At 39.4% G+C, this 27,821-nt stretch overlaps 1 protein-coding gene across 3 annotated transcripts in view; it reads left to right on the top strand.

Annotated features, from left to right (window-relative positions):
- MYOM2 (myomesin 2) overlaps window positions 1–3,919 on the top strand; it is a 94,910-nt gene extending 90,991 nt beyond the window's left edge. For all 3 annotated transcript variants that reach the window (XM_001505740.4, XM_029051371.1, XM_029051372.1), the window contains exons 35-37: window positions 791–813; window positions 1,650–1,705; window positions 3,156–3,919. In XM_001505740.4, the coding sequence (XP_001505790.3) occupies window positions 791–813; window positions 1,650–1,705; window positions 3,156–3,473 (397 nt within the window). In that variant the 3' untranslated portion in view covers window positions 3,474–3,919. The remainder of the gene's footprint in view (window positions 1–790; window positions 814–1,649; window positions 1,706–3,155) is intronic.
- Window positions 3,920–27,821: the final 23,902 nt, after the last annotated feature.

Raw genomic sequence — 27,821 nt, forward strand, 5'->3', positions numbered from 1 at the left:
TTCTTGAGGACAGTGAATATGTCACTTTTTTTATACTTGCCAAACAGTTATTACAGTGCATTGTAACTAGGAGGCTCTCAATAAATACTCTTATTACTGCTTTAGAAACCATGCTATAGGCAAGTCAGAGATTTAAACTATGACACAGAGTCTCTGGAAGGCAGATTGAATCTTTTTCCAGTGATCTTGTCTTGTGGAGACATGCTATATGCAAAGAAAAAAAAAAGCAACTGTATTGTCTGAACCAAGATGGCCTTTTCCCGCTTGACTTCACTTGTCAAGCAAATGAAACAAAACATTGCAGGAAACAAAACATGGCAAGGCAAATTTTAGAGGGCTCATAAATAGTACCATAATCCGAGCTCCCTAGCCGCAAAAATGGAACATCCCAAAGCAGAGCTGAGGGGCTACCAATCTTAGCAAACTCTGTAGTCTAGTTCATAGAAAAGAAGCTCACTCTGCTAGCAGGGACGTTGGGGCTCTTAATAGCGGGATTCATCAGCCTTCAACTCATCACTCTGCCTGCTCACCAAAGTCAAAGATTTGAAAAGGAGAACTTTTTCATTATGGCACCGTACCTTGGTTTGGATGAAGTGTTTCCTTGATTTGGGTATTCAAATTTTACTCTGACACCTGTTACCCTTGCTGCTATGTCCCAGCCTTTTCCCTTCCATTGTCTTTGCTTTCATTGGTTACACAATGACTTCAGTATATGCAAGCAATAAAATCTGTGTTGTACTCCAGCATATTGACATTACTTTTAATCTTTTTTTTAAATTATTATCTTCAGGGCAGCTGCTTTTGCAGAGAAAAGTAAGTACATAGTTAATGGCCCTGGTGTTTTTTTCCTCCGATGAGTGTGTGTGAGTGTGTGTGTGTATTCAATTTACATGTACATTTTAGTTGCATTTGTGAAACTGATTCCCCTTCTTCCATCCTTAACAAAGATTCTATGCATATAGGAACCCAGGATTTGGTTGTGATGCAGCAGTGGTGTCTGCTGACAATCTGGGCGTCAACAGAGCTGTTAAAAAATGCACTGCTCAGCCCGTTTGGGGAAGGAAATGTGAGGACTGTGCCCGGAGCGAAGCAGCGTGGCTTAGTGGCAAGAGCAAGGGTTTGGGAGTCAGAGGACATGGTTCTATTCCCGGCTTCGCACACTTGTCTGCTATGTGACCTTGGGCAAGCCACTTCACTTCTCAGGGCTTCAGTTACCTCATCTGTAAAATGGGGATTAAAACTGTGAGCCCCACGTGGGACAACCTGATTGCCCTGTATCTACCTCAGCACTTAGAATAGAGCTTGGCACATAGTAAAAGCTTAAGAAGTACCATGATAATAATAATTTGACCTTGTAGTGAAATAACAAATAATGAGGATCTAGTTTATACATAAACTAAGGAAGGAGTATTGTTTATGCATTGGCCTTTCTAGGAACCCTCTATACCCGGTTAAGATCTCACCATCGTTAGGGTCAAGACCAGATCTCCCTCCCTTTACCATCCCCTCTCCTCTCTCTCCAGCCTCCCCTTCTCACACATATATGAGCAGATCACTAAAGCAAATAATTGTTTAAAAATACAAATGCAGTACTGAGCAATAATTAGGTCACCTCTGAAAGCTGTGTGGTGGTCTCTTTAATTTTGCAGATCGTGGAAAAGTGATAGGTGGATTACCTGATGTGGTAACTATAATGGAAGGCAAGGTAAGAGCTACTAATACCAATCATCTTATCTTCAACATCTCTCTGCATCACCTAACACTTAATTATTCACCATCCCTTAGCACTTATGTATGTATATTTATACTGCATTAGTTCTTCTGTCTCCAGCCTAGATTGTAAGCTTCTTGAGGGTGAGAATTGTGCTTTTTACAGTGTTCCACACACAGGCATCAAAGTAATACTATCGATTAACTGATTGATCTGACTGACACTAAGCTGTTTTTCTCTTTCAAATTCTGATTAGCTCATAAAACATATTTTAGTACCATCTGGATTAGTACTTATGGAAAGAAAAATGATAGGACTTGAAAATAATTAAATGATAAGCAACGTGGAGTTATCTAAAATGTGAACTAGTATAACTACCATCATGTAACTGTGACTGGATATTAGTCTGTGTGGTTCTGACTAAATATTGATACTTACAGGACCTTGTTGTGTTGTACTTTCCCAAGCGCTTTCTACAGTGCTTTGCACACAGAATATGATTGATTAATCTATTTAATAATATATTGAGAGAGTTATTTCATACTTTTGATGTCTACAAAACTTCAGCTCTCTAAACGGGCAATATTTTCTTTGCTTTAGTGATCAAATCCAGTGTTTTGGGCCTATAAATCTGAGGAACTATAATGAAGGCATTGGCAGAATTTTTCATTAGCTCTTAGGACAAAGCAGCCTAGGTTTGAGAGATTGTATATTTATATATTCCCTAGGGAACGTGTTGTTTGAGAAAATTTGGAGAGGCTGAATTTATGAAGGCTGAGCATATGTTTTCATCATCAATTGTCAGCAATCTGTTTTAGACACTGGCACCATCCTTCCTCAGAGTTTGCCATTGCGACTGGCAAATAGGCACTAAATAACCCAAATACAAAGAAATATTGGAAATGTGCCTATTTCCTGCCCACAACATCAGAACTTCCTCTATTTTATTCATTGAATTTAGAGGTGGCCCCAAACTGTGAATAAGTAATTAGTAAGATTCAGAATATACACACATATATAGAGAGATGAGGAACATTACTCTTTTACTCAATCACTCAATTGATTAATAGTATTTATTGAGCACTTACTGTGTGCTAGAAGCAGCGTAGCCTAGTGAAAAGAACATGGGGTTAGGGATCAGAGGACATGAGTTCCTATCCCAGGTCTACTATTGACTGCTGTGTGACCTTGGGCAAGTCACTTAACTTCTTTCTCTGTACCTCAGTTCCCTCATCGGTAAAATGGAGTTGAGACTGAGAACCCCATGTGGGACAGGGCCAATGTCTAACCAGATTATCTTGTATAAGAACAGTGCTTGGCACATAGTGAGTGTTTAATGAATACTATTATTATAATTGATATTATTAAAATACTTGAAAACAAATCTGATCCATGCCTAACTATCTTTTTCCTTCTGCTTGCTCCCCTCCACCATTACTTGAAGACACTCAATCTGACCTGCACTGTCTTTGGAAATCCAGATCCAGAAGTGGTCTGGTTCAAGAACGATAAGGACGTTGAACTTAGCGAGCACTTTGTGGTGAAAGTGGATCAGGGGAAATACGTCAGCATGACCATCAAAGGGGTAGCCTCAGAGGATTCAGGAAAGTACAGCCTCAATGTCAAGAACAAATATGGTGGGGAAAAAATAGACGTCACTGTAAGCGTCTACAAGCACGGTGAGCAGATACCTGATGTGGCCCCTCCACAAGTTGCCAAGCCGAAGTTGATACCAGCATCCAGCTCCTCAGCAGCTGAATAAAAGAAGAATCCAAAGATGTCTCTCCCCGCGGGGGATTCTTTCTGGAATGAATAGCCAGGCAATTTGCTTCATCCTCACCATATATAAATAAGCTGTAGTGATGTGTTGTTAAAGTAGAGAATTAGCCGTGTCTAGCACTTTTGCTCTGGTACAACTTCTGAAATTCTGCAGCTATAGGAAACAAAGAAAAGTCATATCAAAGGACAAGTGTCTGAAATCGAAGGTCATGGGTGATGGCATTCACCTTATGATTAGTCTGAATAGTGGACAGTCTCAACGAACAGCATAAGTAGCATGCTGCAGCTATAAATGCACCCCCAATCTAGATTCATATTGCCGTTTTTCTTTTTGGTGGGTCGGTATCTGTCTGGATAGCAGAATGTGAAACTCATTACCTTGTTATAGTTTGTTTTTCTTGCTCTGGGCTAATAAAACTTTAAAAGGCACTTGGTTTCGTACCTCCTTGCACCAAATCACATCCAATTACTTCCACTTCTTCTGTTTCATCTTTAAATGATATCTTATTACATAATTTCCCCGTTGGTATGCATTTACGCATAGCCACGTTATGATAAATCAAATTGTTGTGCCACACCTAAAAACACCTAAAACCTAAAAGCTCAACATGATATGAAACATAAGAAAAGAAAACCAGCAGACTGATTGTTTGTAAAAATTAGAACTCTCTGAGCAAAGCTGCATATTTCAATATAGTTCACATTTATTCGGAAACCTGGCATATTGAAGTTGGGTGGTTGGGGAATTTATCACACTGTCAATCTAACATTCTTCTTAAAAAGCAAATGCTAGTTTGGGAGCTACATTCTCCTTTGAGCAGAAGAACATTTTCAGAATGCCAATTAATTCAGGATGGAATTAATGAAGAAATAGAACCAACTTGTTTTAAATGATTAGAGGGTGACTATAAAATAAATGGATTCTGCAGTGCATGGGTCTTTAAATGAACTAAGCAGATTTTCAAAATAGGTCATGGGAAGAACATTATTCTTTAAACCCATTTACACTGTCAGAAGATTTCTTTTCCTCCTTTTCAGGCATCAAAATGTGGCATTTAAATAGAAGTGACAAAACAAGTTCTTTTAGACCACAGATATACTGATATGCCATGACTATTAGCAAGCCAAATCTAAACCCCACAAACTTTCATACAATGATTTTTTGCCAATATAGTATCTACAGACACATTATCTTTCGAACAAGCCTTCATTGCAAGTCAAGGGCCATCGCTCTTGCACTGTGAGTCCCATGGGATACAAGGACTATATCTGATCTGATTGCATAGTGCTTAGCACAGAGTAAATAGTTAATAACTGCTATTATTATTGGCGTGACTATCACCTACTACAAGACTGTAAGCTCGTTATGGCCAGGGAATGTGTCTGTTTATTGTTATGTTGTACTCTCCAAGCTGCATAATAATAATAATGGCATTTGTTAAGTGCTTATTATGTGCCAAACACTGTTCTAAGCTCTAGGGAAGATACAAGGTAATCAGGTTGTCCCACGTGGGGCTCACAGTCTTAATCCCTGTTTTACTGATGAGGTGACTGAGGCACAGAGAAGTTACGTGACTTGCCCCAAATCATACAGCTGACAAGTGGCGGAGCTGGGATTAGAACCCACGGCCTCTAACTCCCAAGCCCGGGCTCTTGACACTAAGTACAGTGCTCTACACACAGTAAACACTCAACGAATGCGATTGGCTAGCAGTTGCTATTATTCCTAAAGATAAAGTGAGTACCTGTAAGAATTTAGTCTTCTTCTGTATATGGGTAAAATGTGTGGAATCTATCACTATTCGGTGATATAGCAACTTTCTGTTACCCCTTGAGGCACAGGAAAACTTCTTTATGTTTTATCCTTTTTTTTTTTTTTTTGGTCTGCCATTTAAAACTGCAAAAACCTTTCTATTGGTTTGGGAGAAATTACTGTCAAAGCAGGTAAACCAAACCTCACTCAAATTGAAAAAAAAAAAAAATTCATTTAGCTAGATGTTTATTCCAAGAGGCTACACATTTCTTACGAGATATTTTGTATATTTTGTGGAGTGGCTTAATTCGGTGCTTTTCTGTTCATGTTTTTCATTCTAAAACATTACTTCAAGCATTAGCAGTGAATCAGTTTTATAGAATCCCAAGGCTGTAAGAGACCTTGGAAAGCAGTAATATTGCTCCTCTGCAATTCTCTCCCTCAGGTGCTTAAACCAGACAAAGGGGAGGAAGAAGAAGAAGAAGCAGAAGAAGAAGGCTTCTCCCTTGCTCCCAACCTTCCAAACTGGAATATGAACCAGTTAGTATTGCCCATAGGGCATGTGAAATATTTGTTTTTAAATTTTAGTATTGGGGCTTCCTTTTCCTTCTAAAAAAAAAAAAGAAAACCACCGGCATATTAAAATGAATTTCTGTCAAGTCAGTGAATCCCTATACCCCCATAGCTAATTAAAATTTGTCATTTGGGCAAATTACAGGTTGGAATGGGCTAATATACTCAGAGTCTGAAAGGGAGCTAAAGGAAATAATTTCACAAACTATAAATATTAGAGCAGGTTTCTGGTAGCAAAGGTCCCTATTTCATCAGACAACAAATGCTACTAATTATCGGAATATTGTACATCGTTAGTGGATTATCTTGTGGATTGAATAAATACTTTTTGGCAATTAGACTACAAACGACTTCATTTGCAAGTTGGTATTCTATTGATGGATGCTTCTTCAATATCCTGCAAAAAATATGCAAAGTTCATCAGTTTTGGAGCTCATTTTATCTTGCTGTTTACTGAATCTTGAGACAACAAGGGAATTTACACAAGATCAAGAAATATGAAAAATGGAATTGCAGACCAGAATTTCTTGCTCCAAAATAGACATGGACTAAATATCGGGCAGGATCTATATGAATTTAAACTAATTCTTGGGTTAATAATGTTTTCAGAAGTAAAATGTGTTACTCCAGAAAAGGCAATAGGAATCCATTTACTGAAATCACTAATGTAGCTGCATAGAGTGAATTTATTAGAATACTGTGACTGACAAATATATGCATCATTTTTAGATATCAGTGATCAGATATGATAATCCCTGGGTATAACGGTTCTAGAATATTGAAATATAAAATTCAGGTATTGTCAAGGGTATCTTTATAAATCCTCTTCTTAAATTGAGCTTGACTTAAGTTTTTTTTTCACAAGGTTATGTTAAGCCAGCAGAGTCCTTGAGGCTAATTGGATTTCCTTGGCTGTACCACTATTAACAGTTCCGTTATATAGAAAAGAATCCCCAGTATAGAAAAAGATCCCATGATGTTCATATATTTCTTTAGACCACATCTTAAAGTGAATTAAAATTCCACTCTTTTATCAAGTTTATCAATCACCTGCATCACTGGACTGTTGTCCAGCATTTGATGGTTTTTATTGTCTTTCCCAAAGCACATGTATTACAACACAACTGGAGAAGCAGCGTGGCTCAGTGGCTCAGTGGAAAGAGCATGGGCTTTGGAGTCAGGGCTCATGAATTCAAATCCCAGCTCTGCCACTTGTCGGCTGTGTGACTGTGAGCAAGTCACTTAACTTCTCTGTGCCTCAGTTCCCTCATCTGTAAAATGGGGATCAAGACTGTGAGCCCCACGTGGGACAACCTGATTCCCCTATGTCTACCCCAGCGCTTAGAACAGTGCTCGGCACATAGTAAGCGCTTAACAAATACCGACATTATTATTATTATTATTAATTCCAATTTATAAAATTATTTTAATCCACCCATGGTTAAAAGTTAAGGATAACTCTTTTAGACCACTGTTGTAGCAATTATTGTACTTGCTGATATAATCTTTTGTAGCCAAAATGGTGCATCTACCAGTTACAGGATCAAATATCTTATTAACCTCCATGCCTCAACATCCTGTGCAACTATCATTAGGCAAATTTCTCACAGCGTTTACCTATATGATTAGTAATATTATATAATGAGTCATGAAATATGACACTTAATAAATGTATCACTAACCAATTTTTTAGTAACATTTCTTAAACATCTTTCTTCCTGATGTGTGATGTAGTTACTGGTTATTTAGTTCTCACTTAATTATGAAGTGAATTACCTTAACTCCATTTTGCAGGGGAAAATAAAGCTAAAAGTAAAAAGCCCTGGATTCCTTAACTTGTTTATTGATCCATTAGCAGAGCTAGGATTAGAATTTTAGGACAGTGCTCCACACACTGTAAGCGCTCAATAAATACCACTGATGTTGATCAGGACGATGATAACTTTAGATTTAGTAACTGCAAAAAATGAAGTTTTTCCATATTTCAGAAGGAGAATGCAGACACACGAAAGGTCAGTGTCCTGCTGGTATTTACACAGTGGTTTGAAGGTGACTCTGAAAAGAAATACCAGGTCTCTGACAGCTTTAGAACAATTTAAACCCTCGAATTGTTCTCTCCTATTATTCGTGCCCAGGTAGATCACGCTAAACCAGCATGGTGCAGGAAAGGAGTGGCTTTCTTCTGGCAAAAAGTCTGAATGGAATGAAAGATAAAGAGACAAAAGAAGCAACAACCTCAGGTACTGCAAACATTTATGCGTGACGCAAGTAACAGTCTTGTTGTGTGCAAAATATGGGAGGACTGTGAATTCTACAAAGGCCCTTTGAGTCCCACATGTATTTATAGGCGAACCTCACTGTTGGTGGTGTCTTCTTCAAATATGGACAACCATTCATTCATTGAATCGTATATATTGAGCACTTTCTGTATGCAGAGCATTCATTCATTAATTCAATCATATTTATTGAGCGCTTACTGTGTGCAGAGCACTGTAATAACTGCTTGGGAAGTACAACTCGGCAACAGAGAGACAACCACTACCCAACAACGGGCTCACAGTCTAGAAGGGGGAGACAGAGAACAAAAAAAAACAACAAGTAGACAGGCATCACTACCATTTAAAATAAATAGAACCATAGATCAATGTGCATCATTAATAAAATAAACAGAGCAATAAATATGTGCAAATATATAGAAGTGCTGTGGGGAGGGGAAGGAGGGTAGAGCAGAGGGAGGGAGTTGGGACCATGGGGAGGGGAGGAGGAACAGAGGGAAAGGGAGCATAAAGTCTGGGAAGGCCTCCTGGAGGGGCTCTCTAGAGCACTGTACTAAGCACTTGGGAGAGAAGCAGCGTGGCTCAGTGGAAAGAGCATGGGCTTGGGAGTCAGAGGTCATAGGTTCAAATCCCGGCTCTGCCACTTGTCAGCTGTGTGACTGGGTAAGCCACTTAACTTCTCTGTGCCGCAGTTCCCTTATCTGTAAAATGGGATTAAGACTGTGATCTTCATATGGGACAACCTGATTACCCTGTATCTACCCCAGTGCTTAGAACAGTCCTCTGCATGTAGCACTTAACAAATACCAATATTATTATTATTAATAATAAAATACAACAATAAACAGATACATCCCCTGCCCACAACGAGTTTACAGTCTAGAGGACTATATTTACCTATTTATCTACTTATTTATCTACCTATTTTAAGCAGTTTGACACTCACAAACTTAGGCAGATAGTCTTATATTCTGCTATTTCCCCTATCCCTCTCTGCTTTAAAGTCTGTCTCCCCTTTAGAAAGTCAGATCCTTATAAACAGGGAAAGCATCTTCCAACTTTGTAGTATTGTACTTTCTCCAGCGCTTAGGACAGTGCTCTAGACTGTGAGTTCCTTTTGTGTCAGGTATGTGTCTAACAACTCTATTGCACTGTTTGTTCCCAAATACTTAATACAGTGTTCTGCAGACAGTAATACCATGACTTACCACAGTCAGTAAATTCATTCAATAGTATTTATTGAGCTTACTATGTGCAGAGCACTGTACTAAGTGCTTGGAATGTACAATTCGGCAACAGATAGAGACAACCCCTGCCCGTTGACGGGCTCACAGTCTAATCGGGAGAATATAAATATCCTTGAGCATGATGATGATGATGCTCTGCCTGCAAGAAAGCACTCAATTAGTGTAGATCTTTTAGAAATAGTTTCTGAGGCAAAGACTCTATGTAATATTTATAATTTTAAGTATCGATGACGTATTAAGTACTGAGGTTCATTCATTCAATAGTATTTATTGAGCGCTTACTATGTGCAGAGCACTGTACTAAGCGCTTGGGATGAACAAGTCGGTCATTCAAGATCATCGGGCTGGATACAAGAGAAGCAGCGTGGCGCAGTGGAAAGAGCACGGGCTTTGGAGTCAGGGCTCATGAGTTCGAATCCCAGCTCTGCCACTTGTCGGCTGTGTGACTGTGGGCAAGTCACTTAACTTCTCTGTGCCTCAGTTCCCTCATCTGTAAAATGGGGATTAAGACTGTGAGCCCCACGTGGGACAACCTGATTCCCCTATGTCTACCCCAGCTCTTAGAACAGTGCTCTGCACATAGTAAGCGCTTAACAAATACCAACATTATTAAACCTGTCTCACTGATGTAGAATGGGTATTTTTGCCCATCTTACAAATGAGAATCTGAGGCCCAAAGAAGTTAGATGACTTATCTAAGATCAGACAACAAGCCAGTAACAAAGCTGGGACTAGAATCTGGGTCTCTTGACGCCCAGGCCTATGCTTTTGCCATTAGGCCAAATAGCATGTTTTTGTGCAAATGCTCATGAGAGAAGAGAGTAGGAACTTTATATTTTCTCCTTTCCTTTCTGAGGCTTCCTATCCCCCAACTATAACACTTTTCCAATAATTTGGAAAACTGTTTGATTAGAACTTGGTATTTTCTAAGAACTTACTATGTGCCAAGCACTACACTAAGCCTTGGGAAGCACAAGATAATAAGGTCAGACACTGTCTCTGTCCCACATGGAGCCGGTCTAAGAGGGAGGAAAAACAGATATTTCAACCCCATTTTACAGTTGAGGAAACAAAGGCCAAGAGGTATTCAGTGAAGGCCAAGAGGTATTCAGTGACTTGCTCAAGGTCACACAGGAAGTAAGTGGTGGAGCTGGGATAACAATCCTGGCCTTCTGACTCCCAGGGCTGTGCTTTTTCCATCAGGCCTTGCAAGAGATCATGGCTCTATGTTTTTGATGAATAAGAAGTTATGTGCCTTTATTTCTTCTCTTTTTCATTTCATCTTCTTTTTCCTGGACTAGGCTTACTATGGGTTTCATGTCTGTTTCTTTAAGGTTTTTTTCCTCCATGGAAATTTTATGTAAATCCAAGAAAATACAAACATAATTCTATATATTTCTTCCGTCTGTGTTCTTGTTGCTTTCCAAGAACATTAAAATTGTACTATTCCTATATTGCACATGTATACACCCCCTTCTCCTGGCCCCCTCCTCCTGCACATTCATCCATCTTGATGCATAAGTCTTCACAGCTGAATTTTCAATTGATCAATGCTATTTGAGTGCTTACTATGTGCAAAGAACTGTACAAAGCATGTGGGAAAGTATATACAATAAGGTTGGTATATGTGGTCCCTGCCATCAGAGAGCTGACAATCTAAATACTACTTTAGACATCTATTACTAGTTATAAAGATTATTTTTTGTTCTTACATATGTAATAGTTACATGCAGAACTGTAATTTTCTTCTAAGGCTTTTTATTTTTACTCAGTGTATTTTTATGTATCATGTTTATGTATTCTATATTTATTTTGTTATATAGCGTATATATATGTTCATGTACAGCAACATATACTTTTCTTTCTTTTAAATTTTTTTTTAATATAGTGAAAGGAGATAGAGCTGTCCAGCCAAATTAAAATAGTAATTTTTCATACGAAGAGTCTAATCATAATTCTACCCTGCTCATCTCCACTGTCCTCTCCTCACATTTTAAGTGATGCTTTCATTTCCCAATAAGACATCAGATAATGCTAATTATGCCTCTGTAAAATTAACCACCAGCACCACTTTCAGATTTATCCCTTGACATTTGACGAATGCCATCATCCACAAATATACATGACATGACTTGCCTTTTAGTGCTGGTGATTTATGAATTCAATTTTAATAGCTGCCTTATAGACTAAAATAACCCCGCTGCAGATTTTTGAGCTCTCAGCATCAGATGGAGAATGGTTGGCTTGTCAAGGGGCAGATAATATGTCTGTCAGTCAGTCATGCTGAAAGCACAGTAGGTTCTTTCTGAGTCTGTTGGACTGGGGTGACCGGCTGGCTGATTCTGCTTTCTTTGAATCTTGTCTGGTTCCGCTTGTTTGATGGTAACTTATGGGCAAATGGTCTCGCTTTTAATGTTAGATCAATTCCCGGCCTGAAGACTAATTCTATTGATATAAATTGTATACAGCATTTTACCCAACTTCATAAAGAAAGACAAAGTCTCTAAGACAAAGCTTTAGCAGTGGTAACCTTCCACTTCTTAAAAAAAAAAAAAAAAGTGAAAACATTCCAACTTCTTTTTCATTGTTTTTTATCAACCTGTATGAAACCTCTAGGTGGCACTTGAAGAACAAGATACTGAGGTCTTTAAATATTTTCCCAAACTACATCCATCTTTTTGATGCAAACACATCACTTACCGAATGGAAGATTATTAAAGGGATTCTACTTATGTCAATGACAAGGACAGGTCCAGCAATTACTGTTTCTATGAAATAGCAGGTCATTTTGTAGGCAATAACAAAGCTTCTTAATCTTCACATGATATACATTAGGAGGAATAAAACATTTCTGGAGAGCTATTACAAGACTCTTAATATATCAATGCTGCCATAAAAATATGTGCTATACCTACATACTAAGTTTGGTATATGGATTTCAAATTATCCATGTACCAAAATGGCATGGCAAATGGTACAGTATTATTTATTTATTCATATAAATGTCTGTCTCCCCCACTAGAATGCAAGCTCATTACGGGCAGGGAGCGTTTCTGCTAATTCTGTTGTGTTGTACTCTCCCAAGTGCTTAGAACAGTGTTCTGCACATAACATATAACATATTGAGCATAACATGTGCTCAATAAATACCACTGATGGATTGATTGATTCATTTTTCCAAACATCAAACTACTGCCCTAATATTTCTCCATTAAGAATATGTGACAAAGTTATCACCTAGTGATTTGAAGAATGGAGATTATTTTTTATTTCCTCACTCCAATCTATAAAAAAGATATTTTTCTCACTGGACTCTTGTATTTTCCTGATGGAGTAGTGATGGGAGAAAAAAAAAATGTTTCCACCTCTTAAAATGAACTTAACCTGATTCATTGGGATTTTTTTTTGTGTGTGTGTGTGTTTATTTAATTGTTGCTTTCTATATGGGGTACATCTAAACCGATTAAATGCTGGATTTCATCTGACATATTTTATATTAGCTTGACAAAATATACCTGAATTTTAAGGACACTCATTCTAAATTGTGAGCACTTCATTAAATGAACTTCTTTTAGACCTGAAGAGGTATAATTAAATGTGTCCAAAGTATAGTTTTCTTTTTATCCTCAAAAATTATATTCAAGCTCAGAAGCGCAAAAAAAGCATGCACTAAAATATTGCTCAGATTCTTCTCTTACCCCCCAATTCTTGATCGTAACTAAAATTAAAGAAATAGGTTGGCACCAAGCTTGCTCATAGATAATGGGTGTTGCTGTTACATTTGGTTTGATGAAAGTGGTGAAAATACCCAGATTGTTAGTTGAAAATATAGCAGGAAAGACACTGATATGAAAATTATTATCATTTGGTTCTCTTTCTCTGTTTTGGAATTTTAGATCAGAGAGCCAGAACTGGATTTCTTTCTCAGTCTCTTTCAGAATTTAGACCAGGAATACAGAACTGGGAGACAGTACACCCAGATTGGAATTTCACTTCTGCCTCCAGCCTGCTGGGCGACTGCATGAGCGAGTCACTGGGTCTCAGATTTCTCGTCTGTAAAATGGGGCTAGCTGGTGCGGGACAGGGATTGGGTCTAATTTCTTAACCTTGAATCTACCCCAGTTCTTAGCGCATAGTCAGCACTTGATAAATGCCATAATTATTATTAAGGTCACAGGGAGGGAGTGGCTTAGTGTGCTCGTTTAGGCTGGCAAACAGCAGGGTGGCTGAAGGTTACCAGCTTTCTCAATGTCAAAAGTGAAAGAAACGTACATTTCTCATCAATAACAGCAGTCTCAGGAGTGCGAGGTCACTAGTTGACTAAATTGGACTCTGTCAAAATCCTTGCCTGAATACAGAGCAGTTCCTTCTGCCTGAACTTTCGAGAGACCTTCCCTGCCTAAGTCCTCCTTTCCTCTTCTCCCATTCCCTTCTGCATCACCCTGACTTGCTCCCTTTATTAACCCCCGTCCGAGCCCCACAGCACTTATGTACATATTTGTCATTTATTTATTTATATTAATCTCTGTCTCCCCCTCAAAATTGTAAGCTCCTTGTGGGCTGGGAAAGTGTCCTTTTATTGCTGCATTGCACTCTCCTAAGTGCTTAGTGCAGTGTTCTGCTTACAGTAAGCGCTCAATAAATGCGATTGAGTGACTGACTGAACCATCATCCCTGACTGGGCCCCACCTTCCCACTCAGACTTCAGACTTCAGAGTCAACCTGACGGATTAGAGATATTCCAATATGGTGCTGGTTTGAGGAGAGATAAGAGATCTCTTCCCCAATCCTGGACCTTCACAATGAACCCCTCTTCTTCAGGCTTTGCCTTGGGGATCCCAACACAGCCTTGCTTTCCGTGAGATTAGAATCAGTTGGCTTCCCACAGTGTATGCGTATTCACGCATACCTATTCTACTTAGCTCCTCTGCCAATTCAGATTTGTTCTGCATCACTGACCCAATTCTCCAGAGTTCTGTGGAGGCAGCAGCCTCAAAGAATGAGTCGATGGGGAACTTTCTAAGCATCATCTTGAATCTCACTAGCCAATCCATCTACCTCATGCCCTACCCTGCCTGTAAAGGGAAGCATGGCAAAGTAGCCACATCCCACAGAGGGCAAGTTGCTTTACTTCACTGGGCCTCAGTTACCTCATCTATAAAATGGGCAGTAAAACTGTTAGCACCGTATGGGACAGGGGCTATGTCCGTCCCGATTTATTTGCATTCACCCCAGTGCTTAAAAGAGTGCCTGGCACACAGTAAGTGCTTAACAAATAGTACAATTAATACTACTACTAACAATAATAACTATTACGGTATTCATTAAGTGGTTTCTATGTGCCAAGCACTGTGCTAAGCTCCGGGGTGGATACAAGCAAATCGGGCTGGACACAGTCTCCATCCCACATGGGGCTCACAGTTTCAAACCCCACTTTACAGATGAGGTAACAGGCACAGAGAAGTGAAGTGACCTGCCCAAAGTCACTAAGCAGACTAGTGGTGGAGTGGCAGAGCCAGGATTAGAATATCATTACTATTATTATTATTATTGATAAGAGCCACAGAGCTTCATTCTAGGCCCTTGCATAAATGGGACCGTACGGTAAGAATGACAAAGAGCTTTAAAGGGACACATACACGCTTGCATATACGTGGAAAAAGACAAAGACCAAGAAGAAGAAAACAACAGAGTAGCAAAGAGTATGAATTAATCTGATGGAAAAAAAGAGAAGAAGAGGGAAAAATGAGAAGGGAAAAGGGAGGATGAGGGAGGAAGAGAGGAAAAAAAGAGAGGGAGAGGAAGAAAGAAACAGTGAAAGGGAAAGAGAATGAAGAGGGAAAGGGTTTGATTTAGAAAGATATTGGATATATCTATGTATCTATATATCTAATATATCCAATATCCAATATCACTCTCTCTCTCTATATATATCATCTATCTATCTATCTCTCCCTCTCTCTCTCTCTCTCTCTCTCTATCTATCTATCTATATAGAGATAGATAGATATAGATAGATATAGCTATCTGTATATCTATCTATCTATCTATCTATCTATCTATCTATCTATCTATCTATCTATCTATCTATCTATCTATCCAGCAGCTAATCTGGGTGTGAAAGAGGAGAAATAAGAGACACAATCTAGACCCTTCCTCTACTCTTCCACCTACAGATGTCACCATGCCTATTATAACCTCCTCTCCTCTGGCCCAAAGTGAGACTTTCGACCGGTGGGTGGCACCCCAATTTTGGTGACTGTTCCTCAAATGCTGAACATCTCAGGAGAGCATATAGAAGAAGTAAAATCTAAACCCAGTCCTCTGCAGCTAGAAAGAACAGGAGAGCCAGGAAAGGGTAGCTGCTAATGTATATAATCAATCAATGGTATTTATTGAACCTTTACTGTGGGCAGAGCACACTACTAAGCACTTGAGACAGTATGATACAACAGAATTGGTAGACACATTCTATGCCCACGAGGAGTGTAATTAGAGTCTGAAGGGGGAGCTTACACTCTACAGGAGTGGTTTACATTCTAGATCTTACAGCTTCTTTGGCTGTGTGCTTTCAGGGTTGATGAAGTCATTATGTTCCTAGGGAGTCCGAGGTCCTGGATTCAAATGCCAGCTCTGCCACTTGTGCCTCAGTTCCCTCATCTGCAAAATGGGAATTCAATACCTGTTCTCCCTCCTACTTAGCCTGCAAGCTCCATGTGGGGCCTGATTATCTTGCATCTAGCGTTTAGTACAGTGCTTGACACATAGTAAGTGCTTAACAAACATCGCAATTATTATTATGCGAAGCAGCATGGCTACGTGGTAAGAGCACGGGCTCGGGAGTCGCCAGTCGTGGGTTCTAATCCCGGCTCTGCCACTTGTCAGCAGTGTTACTTTGGGCAAGTCACTTGACTTCTCTTTGCCTTGGTTACCTCATCTGTAAAATGGGGATGAAGACTATGAGCCCCACCTGGGACAACCTAATGACGTTGTATCAAACCCCAGCACTTAGCACAGTGCTTGGCACATAGTAAGCGTTTAACAAATACCATCATCATCATCGTTATTATTATTATTATTATTAATAACTGATAATATGATTTACATTACCCTTTCCTCTGGTATTAAACTATTATTGAGCACAGAGCACTGTACTAAGGTCTTGGGAGAGTACGATTCCATGGAGTTGTTAGATATATTTCCTTCCGCAAGGATCTTACACTCCATCTTAAAATTTGCTACTCTAGAGGAAAGATTTCTTTACTGTTCTACTGTAAAAGCACAGCTTACCCAATGAATACAGGGCAAAAAAAGAACCTTCTTTTGCAAATCCATAAATGCACTAGAGTTCCCTTTCCAAGTTCCTCGTGAAGTAGTGGGTTGTTCGTCTAAACATAATTTCTAACTTTATCGATGTGCTTTTCTCTCCCTCTTCCACTCTGTCACTGAGATCCAGAACAGAACTGTCAGTCCCATTAGGGTGCCTGAGGATAGACTGAGTGGCCACCGTCCAAATCGTCAAGTGGAAAAGTAATTGCCATCTTCTGATGCTGCTTGGGATTTCATTCGCGGTACAATGCAGCAGTCCGAGCAGGAGAGGTTGATATATTGCAAACCAAAAGAAATCAATTGTGCAGAAAGGAAGCCAAAGAAAACTTCAAGAACACACTCTGAAGCAGTGCAATTTTTGATGTCAGTGACCGAGAAGTGTCAGTTGTTTTTTTGGGGTGACATGAAGTACTTATCACTGGTGCAGCTCAGTTTGAAAAAAAGTCCCCTGATGATGATAAAAGATCATATTCCCACCCAGCGGAATGTTTTTACTCCAATTCAAAATTTGCTCCCCATTCTCTCTCTCTCCAGCTCTGACTCTGTCTCTTTCTCACTTCCTCTCCCTCTCTCTTTCTCTCTCTTTTTCCCCTTCCTTCCCAACTTTCTCCCCCTTCTATCTCCAAGCCGTCATTCATATCTGAAGATCAGGATACAACTGTTGCCTGGGTGTGGCTTAGAGGTCAAGGTGGGATTGATGCTTTTGTCTTTATAGAGGAGCAGTGCGGCCTAGTGAAAAAATCATGGGCCTGGGGTCAGAGACCTGATTTCTAATCCCGGCTCTGCCAGTTATCTGATAGGTGACTTTAGGCATGTCTATTTTCTCTATATCTCAGTTACCTTTTCTGTAAAATGAGGATTCAGTGCCTATTCTACTCCCTATTTAGACGTCCTACTTAAACTTGGTGATTACGGAATCTTACGAATTATTTTTATTTTTGAACCTATTTCGAAATTCATAGCTTATCCTTTCATTATCTTTGCTACTTGAGGCATAATCGTAACTAGCTTAGACTGTGAGCCCTATGTGGGACAGGGACTGGGTCTGACTAGGTTATTTGAATCTACCCCAGTGCTTAGAACAGTGCTTGATATGTAGTATGTGCTTAAAAATACTGTAATAATAATGATAATACTCTTTATACACAAAGGTGCTCATCTGTAGTGCTTCATTGTGGAGAGGCAGCATGACCTAATGGATAGAGCACGGGCCGGGGAATCTGAAGGACCTGCTACTTTTCTGCTTCTCCGCTTCTGCTGCTAGTCATCAGAAAATGACATATAACCCCAATCTGTTCTCCTGTGAGAAATACCTGTGATTTTGCTGGCAGAAATTGCAATCAGTAGAATATAATTTGTCTTTCGCAACCAATGGAAAGGTGGGGGTATGAGGGAAGGGTTCATGTAGTTACTTGTGGGGCTCAGTGACAAAAGCACAAATCTGGAAGTTAGGAGACTTGGGTACAGTATGTCCTTGGTCAAGTCACTTAACCTTTCTTTGCCACATATTCTCAGGTAATTGAATACCTGTTTTCCCTCTCCCTTATTTATTCATTCCATCATATTTACTGAGCACTTACTGTACAAATTACAGTACTAAGTGCTAGGGAGAGTACAACAGAACAATAAACACACATATTCCCTACCCACAGCAAGGTAAGTACTATGTGGGAAGGATCTATGTCTGCTTGAATTGTATTACATATATATATATATATATATATATATATATATATATATATATATATATATCCCAGCCCTTAGCAGGGTGCTTGGCCTATAGTAAATATGGCATATAATAACTACTTAAATACTTATTCCTATTATTGCATCATTAATAAATTGCAGTATTATTATTGAGAAGCAGCATGGCTTAGTGGAAAGAGCATGGGTTTGGGAGTCAAAGAACCTGGGTTCTAATCCTGGCTCTGCCACTTGCCTTCTGTGTGACTTTGGGCAAGTCACTTAACTTCTCCCTGTCTCAGTTCCCTCATCTGTAAAATGGGGATTAAGACTGTGAGCCCCACATGGGACAAACTGATTATTCTGATTCTACTCCAGAGTTTAGAACAGAACTTGGCACATAGTAAGCACTTAACAAATGCCATGATAATAATAATAATGACTATTGTTATTATGGTCCCCTGTGTCAATCCACATAAACCCACAATAGATAAATAAATAAATAATTTTCGTATTTGTTAAATGCTTACTGTGTGCCAGGCACTGGGATGGATATAAGCAAATCGAGTTAGACACAATCCCTGTCCCATATGGGGTGCACAGTCATAATCCCCATTTTACAGATAAGGTAACTGAGGCACAGAGAAGTGAACTGACTTGCCCAAGGTCACACTCCTTGACAGTCTAGCATGGCCAACTGCTTTGGACTGTAAGTTCGGCATTCCTCTCTGTAACATCTTCAAGCATTATCTGGAAGAAACACAATTTCTGTTCTGCCTCTCCAGCAAATATCTGCCAGGTCTCAGAGTTCAACTCATCAGAGACTACCCTCTCCAGTTTGACGTCAGATCTTCTTCCCCACTGCTCTCAGCTCTTTAAGTTCTTTCTCAGGCTAACAGGTTTTTTGAATGAATTTTCATAATTATGCCACTTGCTAACTCTCTCCTGGTCAGTCTGACTCTTCATTAATTGGGAAATGTGACTAACCTGAATCTTCCATTTCCCCAATGTTCTGGAAAACAAACAAAGCTTTTTCCTCTGTATAGTAATAGATATGAATGATTCAATTAAACAAATGAACCTCTGTAATTCTCATTAAAACATTAGGTGGAAATTGTTTTATTCATACTCTGTGGGTGTGGGTTGGAAGATTGTCATAGTTTTTTCTTAAAGAATTGAATAGATGTGGATGGGTCTTTGGATTGGCAGTGAAAAGTAGTCATTTATTATGTTTTCCTATATTGCAAACACCCTTCTGCCCCCACACCCCCCGTGATTACCCCATTTCAGTTTATCATAGTAATCACAATATCCCAGTAAACCAGGAATGCTGTTACTGCCCCTTTTCCTTAGTTTCCTACAGAGCATAGCTGGGGCTTGATGAGCATTGCAGCACCAGTACTTTGCAGACAAAAGAAAGTTAAATCTCAGGCCATGCAGTGCGAGCTGGGAGAAGCCTGGGATTCTGCTTCTCTAGCCACAGTACCCTACTGCTTTTGGTTTTTATGTATATGCACTTGTCTTTTTTGTTGCTCCCTCTCTGTTGAGATAGATAATATATCAAATCATATATATATATATATATATATATAGAGAGAGAGAGAGAGAGAGAGAGAGTTATAGAGTTATATATATATAGTTATAGCTAAGTGCATATGTATTTATTAACCTTATACATATAGTCAGAGGATACAGGTTCTAATTCTGCTCCACCATTTGTCTGCTCTGTGACCTTGGGCAAGCCACTTAACTTCTCCATTCCTCAGTTACCTCATCTCTCAAATGGGGATGAAGACTGTGAGCCCCACTTGGGACAACGTGATTACCTTTTATCTACCCCAGTGCTTAGAACAGTGCTTGGCACATAGTAAGCACTTTACCAATAGCATAATTATTATTGTTCTTATTATTTGTTAAGGGTTTACTATGTGCCAGACATCGTACTAAGCACTGGGGTGGATGCAAGAAAATCAGGTTGGACACAGTCCATGCTCCACATGGGGCTCGCAGTCTTAATCCCATTTTACAGATGAGGTAGCTGAGGCCCAGAGAAGTGAAGTGACTTTCTCCAGGTCACAGAAGAGACAAGTGGTGGAGCCGGGATTAGAATCCATGTCCTCTCACTCCCAAGCCCTTGCTCTTTCCACTAAGCCACACAAACACCACAATTGCAATTGTTATATCTTATATACATACATATGTGCATAACTATATATCTTGGAGAAGCAGTGTGGCTCAGTGGAAAGAGCACGGGTTTGGGAGTCAGAGGTCATGGGTCCAAATTCCGGCTCTGCCACTTGTCAGTTGTGTGACTGTGGGCAAGTCACTTTACTTCTCTGTGCCTCAGTTACCTCATCTGTAAAATGGGGATTAAGACTGTGAGCCTCATGTGGGGCAACCTGATTAACCTGTATCTACCCCAGCACTTAGAACGGTGCTCTACACATAGTAAGCGCTTAACAAATACCAACATTACTATTATTAAATATATTATCTATCTAAAGCACCATAGGTTTCATTTTCATCTGTGATGAATGAACAGGATCGAGGCCTGTGCTCTATCTTTTATGGCATGCTGCTTCCCTACTATTAAATTGCGTATGAAATAAGGACTTAAAGGCCCTGGTAGGTACAGCTGTTTTGAGAGTGGACAATTATCATGTCAAAACTATGTTCGATGACACTTGGAACATTTTCTTTACAGCATGTACTTCACCTGCAGGTGGTTCGATCAGAAGTTAAGCAACCCAAAGCTTACAAGTTTGTCAGTGTCACTGGGACTTGGTATGGTCTATCTACATGTATTTATACAAGTGTGTGCATATATGTGTATACTTCCATATATATGTATATAGCCATCTATACCCACATCTATATCTATATCTCTTGCTGTTGCAGGCATTCCAAGAAGTTATTTTGGGACATAGAACCTCTGAAGACAAATTAATCAGAGAAAGCCTCTTAGAGCGGATGTGATTTCAAAAGGATTTTGAGAACTGAGAGAACTGTGGTCTCGTCGGTTTGAAAAGAAAGGGAGTTCTAAAGTCATGGTCAAGAGGTCAGAGGTGAGAGAGATGAAAATGAGGCCCATCATCTTCAAGAAGAAAGTCAAGAGAGGTGACGAGAAAATAGTAGGCTTTTCAGCTCTAGCTCTTGCTGTTAAGACATAACATGACACATACAATAAAAGCACTATGGTTCCATATGGTTGTTTGCATTCAGGTATTATAGGCTTCATAGAAACACTGGACATCACCAGCAGATGTGGTCTCTGGTGACTGCCAAGCAATAAGACTTCCTGGAAGGTTCACTAAATTCCTATCCATGTGGTATGCTGGATTGAGTCACAGTTTAAGATTTCCCACCTGAGTCTTTGTCCTTTACAATTGGACTAAAGAATAACTGGGTGGCAGTTCTAATTTCATGATGTTTGTGCATAGTAAGGATTACTACATTAAGTAAGCCCCCCCAAAACCTGATTCTCTCCATTTTTATACTTGTAATTCCCATGTATTTGTTGTCAGAATGAAAACATTTAGTGTTCACTGACTATAACTGAATTTTTAGTTATTTTCTCACCTCATCTAATATTCCAGACCATCAATTTGCAGCTAGTGAGAAAAATAGTTTATAATGACCCAGGAAATGGAAAAGTATAGTCCCTATTTATTTTGAGAATACAGAAATCTGGCCATTTACCCATCTATATAATCATTATTAACTTGTTGCCTCTGATTCTTTCTTGTCTTAAAAAAATATAACCATCAACTGAAACTCCTCCCCATCTCACCAACAGCCACCTTTCCAGATACCTACTGATTTACCTTATATACGGGAGAAGGAAATGAAACCTTTATGTTTGCATTATTCTTCATTCATCGGGCCCAAATTGGGTACCATCTTGCACTCTTACATAATTGAAAATAACAGGTTTGAGCTTCCTTGAAGAAGTTAGAAAGCGTGGTTCCTGAGGGATTAATTATTTTTATCTGATACTCTGAACACCATCATTATATCACTATACCGGGAGAGGAGTTGGCTTCCTTCTTGCTCTCCAGAGCCACATTTGTACTGTCTCGCCTACCCCATCCCGCGCCTTCCCTTCCTTTGAATCATCCACCTCTACCATCCACTCCGGGTTTGAGTCATGGTCATCTAAGATCCCGGGGCCCTCCTCCATTTTTCTGAAACATTTTGACCCCTTTCTCATCATTATCCATAGTATTTGGTATTCTCATATTCCTTCTCTTTCTCCAACCCTTCACTGCTCCTTGGTGACTTCAATATCAATGTGGATGTTCCCGGTTACCCTTCTGTTGCCTGTTTCCTCTAGTTCGTCATCTCCAGTGACCTCCTACTTTACTCCATCTAGCCCACTCACCAAATTAGACTCGTGCCAATCCACCTCCACAACAAACGAAAACTCCTTACCCTCGGCTTTAAAGCACTCAATCAGCTTACCCCCTCCTACCTCACTTCACTGCTCTCCTATTACCATGCAGCCCTCACACTTTGCTCCTCTAATGTCAACCTACTCACTGATCCCTGATCTTGTCTATCTCACCACCGACCTCTCGCCTACATCCCGCTTCTGACCTGGAACGCCCTCCCACTTTCCATCCGACAGACAATTTCTCTATCCACCTTCAAAGCCTTATTGAAGGCAAATCTTCTTCAAGAGGCCCACTCTGATAAAGCCCTCATTTCCTCTTTCCTTCTGTGTCCTTTAATTTACCCCTCTCTTGGCCCTGCAGCACTAATGTGCATATCAGTAATTTATTTATCTACAGTGAAGTCTATCTCCCCCTCTAGACTGTGATCTCGTTGTGTGCACGGAATGTATCTCCCAACTCTGTTCTATTCTACTCTATTCTACAGTGATCTGCACATGGTAAGTGCTCAATAAATATGATTGATTAATTTATTGACTATATTAGATCCCTGTGGTGAGTCTGCTGATCAATCAGGGTGTTACTTGCATGCAATTTTTTGACTCAACTATCCCCTACGATAACCGCAATTTCTATGTTGTTTAATATGATATTTAATCAGTGTTTACCATGTGCTGAAACTCTGTTCTATAAGTGCTGGAGTAGCAGCAAGATACTAGTAACGGGCAAGGTTCTTGTCCCACATAGGCTTCAGAGTGTAAGAGGGAGAGAGATTATGGGTATTTTATCCCCATTTTCCCGATGAGGAACTTTCCAAGTGACTTTCCAGGAATCATATGGTCGAAAAGTTTCAGAGTTGGAACTAGAATCCAAAGCAGTGTGGCACAGTGGAAAGAGGCCGAGCTTGGGAGTCAGAGGTCGTGGGTTCTAATCCTGGCTCTGCCACTTGTCAGCTGCGTGACTTTGGTGAAGTTACTTAACTTATCTGTGTTTCAGTTACCTCATCTGTAAAATGGGGAATAAGACTCTAAGGCCCACGTGGGACAACCTGATAACCTTGTATCTATCCCAGTGCTTAGAACAGTGCTTGATACATAGAAAGGGCTTAACAAATACTATCATTATTCTTATTATCTCTAGTGTTTTAGTCTCATATTCATTCCACCAGTCCCTCGTTTAGTCTGCGAGTTTGAAAAGCTGAACCATACTGATCTCAACTTTTAATATTTGCATTAGGGAAAGATGAGAAATAAATGAGTTTGTTACACAACCTAACTTCCTGGAAATTTACTAATTTTAGTAGGAGAGGAGTTTTTCAACAAAGAGTTGTGTGGGAGGAATTACATTCCCTAGCCCAATTAACATCAATTTGAATTATGCTTGGTAACTCTTGGCTCCTTCTGATAAATTCATTCTTGAACTGACAAATAAGTTAAAAGTATGATTTATGCACCAAGCTTAAAAGAGCCATACAAAATAGATAAAATGAAACCAATAGGAGAAAAAAAAGATAGTCATTAGGTTCAAATATTCTCTTACCCAAATGGCAGATTGCAGCCCACTTAGGTCCTGAATGCCCCCTATGTCTGTCCATCAGAAAACATATTATTTTTAAAGATTAGTCATATAGATGGCACAGGAAATGGAAAAGAGAATATTGTGTTCCATTTTTTGGGGGTCTGTCTGGAGAGGCAGAAGTCTAGTGAATAGGTTAGCTTACTACTACAGTTGATCATGTAAGCCATACTTTCGCAATCTTGTTATCCTCATTTTACAAATAAGCCAAAAATGTGTGTTGTAAGGGATAACACTGGTTTAGTTCAATGGTAGACCTGGAGATCTCTACAGCATTCTTACTTAGCCTTGCCAATGCATTTCTATAAGATTACAGTTTGGTCTCTAACAACTCTGAGATTTAGGGGTGAAACGATATACTAATGACATAATGATAACCTATGTCCTCCTTACTCATAGCATTTTTACAAGAATTCATTGTGCTAATAAAATAAACATCTAGGAAGTTCTCAAAATCTTGAATTTTAATACATGATTTATATGTAACATTGGATTTATACAGCCTATTTGAGCACTAACTCAGATACATATCCACTTTTTACATTTTTGAATGGTTCTTGTTGAGCACTTACTATATACTAGACACTGTACTAAGATCTGAGATAATATGACTGAATGAATAGAGTCAAGATAACCAGATTGAACACAGTCTCTGTCCCATCTGAATCGTTTCAGAATCTGACTCTGCTGCTAGATTGTAAGTTTCTTGAAGGCAGAGATCAACTCTCTTGTACTCTCTCCAGTTCATAAGTCCTCTGCACACAGGACTCAATAAATTAGATTTCTTGAATGAATGATTGATTTAATAGCATCCATCTCCAAGACAAATTATTTTCTTAATAATAGCAATAATTGTATTGAGTGCTTTCTATATGCCAAACACTTTATTCAGTGCTGGGATAGGTTCAAGAGAAGCAGATTGTATGCAGTCACAGTGTCCCATATAGAGTTCATAGTCCAAGCATGAGGGAAGACATTCCCCATTTTATAGCTAAGGAAAATGAAATTTTCCTTAGAGAAAATGAGAATTTTGTGGCTTGCTCAAGGGACAAGCCAGAGACCTTCTGGACCAAAATGAAGAGCCCTGTTGTTCCAGATTCAAAACAAACATTCAGAAATATTTAGACATGACTCTGGTTATAGAACAATCCAGCAAGCCACACCAAGGCTCCTACACTGTGTTCATGGAGGACACCTCAAATAATCTGAAAGTTGAAATCACTATATGATTCCAATCTAATCCAATCCAATCCAATCCAATCCTAACCTAACAAGCAAAGAGCATCATCTAAAATCCTCAAATCACGTATGCAGGAATCTTGATCATCAGATGGTCGTTCCCTAGAAAGAGGAACATAAAAATTACCCAAGAATGCAATAATCAATGACTATTCACAATCAGCAAATAGCTGTAGTCTCATGATTTTTCTGAAGAAGATTCAAGTTATGGTTTAGCCTTTGCAGGAAAAAAATCTTACTCACAATCAAGGATCTATATTTCTGAATGCTCTCACTGAATTCAGCTACTGAGGCAGCACATAGTCTGAAGATATCTGGATAGATGAAAAAAAATAAGAAAACAACTCCAGAAGGCTATAATGATTTTATATGGGAGCCTGAGAGATGAAATATGGCACCAACATGGCATCAAGATTAAAAGCCAACTGAAAATCATTAAAGCATCTGCAGCATTTTCTACCCTTGGCTCTGAGCCATGAACTAACGATAGATGCTACCAGCATTTTCTAGAGCAGCTCCTTTATTGCCAACTAAATATCATTCTTAAGATCAAATGGTTAATGAGGTCCTGGAATGCAGTGAAACTGCAGGTATCGAAGCAGCGTTCACCACGTCAGCCCTTCGCAGGATGGGAGTGTGAGGAGAATGAGTGACATTACAATTCTCAAACACCATTTTCACAGTGAGCTGCATTAGGGTGCCATAAACGGGATGATCCAAAGAAATGTTGTGTAGGCAGAATGAAGACAAACTTCAAAAAGATGTAATAATAATTGTGATATTTGTGCTTACCAGGCACCGTTCTAAGCGCTGGGGTAGATACAAGCTCATTGGGTTGGACACTGTCTCTGTCCCTCATAGGGCTCACAGTTATAATCCCCATTTTACAGATGGAGTAATTAAGTCATTAAGTGAAGTGACTTGCCCAAGGTCACACAGAGAAAGTGGCAGAGCTGGAATTAGAACTCAGGTCCTTTTGACTCCAAGGACTCTATCCACTAGGCAACACTACTTCAGTGGTCAGCTGAGCAACAGCAGGAGCAGTTTGATTAAGTTCAATGTAAAATGGGAGGGTGCTCTCCTAGAAAAGGGGCTCCATTAAGAGTGTGATTCAGAAAGGGAGAAGAAACAGAACCTGACCCTGTGATAATTTCTAGAGTGATTAGTTCTGCTTCTGATTTGACCTCAACACCTCTTCCTAATGCCCAGATGTCATCAAAAAAAAAATCCTTACTTAAGGCATAAGATTTTATCAGTAGTGAAAAGAAGCCATTTTCTGCCCCAAATCTGAGACCCAAGGGATGGAGCAAGGACAAAAAGCTCAATTTTTCTTTCATGGAAAAACAATGAACTGTTTACAAGACTGCTCTCTGAGGATCTATCTACTATTATCTTTAACAGCATTTCAGATTACAAACTCTACTGCCTATCTTGGTTTTGCTAGGGCATTTTGATGCTAACACTTCCCTACATTTTAGTTTACTAATTATGCAGAGTTGTCCACTTTGGGTCATAAGAGACGTATTAACCACTTCATCAATAACTTACAAGACTGAAGCTATTTTTTTAAATGACATTTGTTAAGGACTTACTATGTGTCAGGCAGTGTATTAAGCGCTGGAGTAGATAAGAGCAAATAAGGTCAGACACAGTCTTAACCCCCATTTTACAAATGAGGTGACCGAGGCACAGAGAAGTTAAGTGATTTGCCCAAGGTCATGGAAAGACCCCAGACGTGGGAGTCAGAGGTCGTGGGTTCTAATCCCAGCTCCACCTCTTGTCAACTGTGTGATTTTGGGCAAGTCACTTAACTTCTCTGTGCCTCAGTTACCTCATCTCTAAAATGGGATTAAGGCTGTGAGCCCCACGTGGGACAACTTGATTACCTTGTATCTACTCCAGTGCTTAGAACAGTGCTTGGCACATAGTAAGTCCTTAACAAATACCATCATCATTATTGTTAAATAAGTGCAGAACTGGGATTAAGACCTGGTTTCTTCTTACTCCCAGGCCTATGCACTAGTCCAAGGACTAGCTAGGAAAACAATAATTATAGTCATATACATTTAAAGGTAAAGCAATCTCTATAACTTGATATGCATTTTACCCTTTAATTCAGGAGGATGACTCCTTAAATTCTCTAAATTATAATAATAATAATAATAATATTAGTGATATTTCTTATGTGCTTATACTATGTACTAAGCACTTTACTAAGCTCTGAGGTAGACACAAGATAATCAGGTCCCACATGGGGCTCAAGGT

Source organism: Ornithorhynchus anatinus, chromosome X1 (genome assembly GCF_004115215.2).
Source record: "Ornithorhynchus anatinus isolate Pmale09 chromosome X1, mOrnAna1.pri.v4, whole genome shotgun sequence".
NCBI classification, from domain to species: Eukaryota; Metazoa; Chordata; class Mammalia; order Monotremata; family Ornithorhynchidae; genus Ornithorhynchus; species Ornithorhynchus anatinus.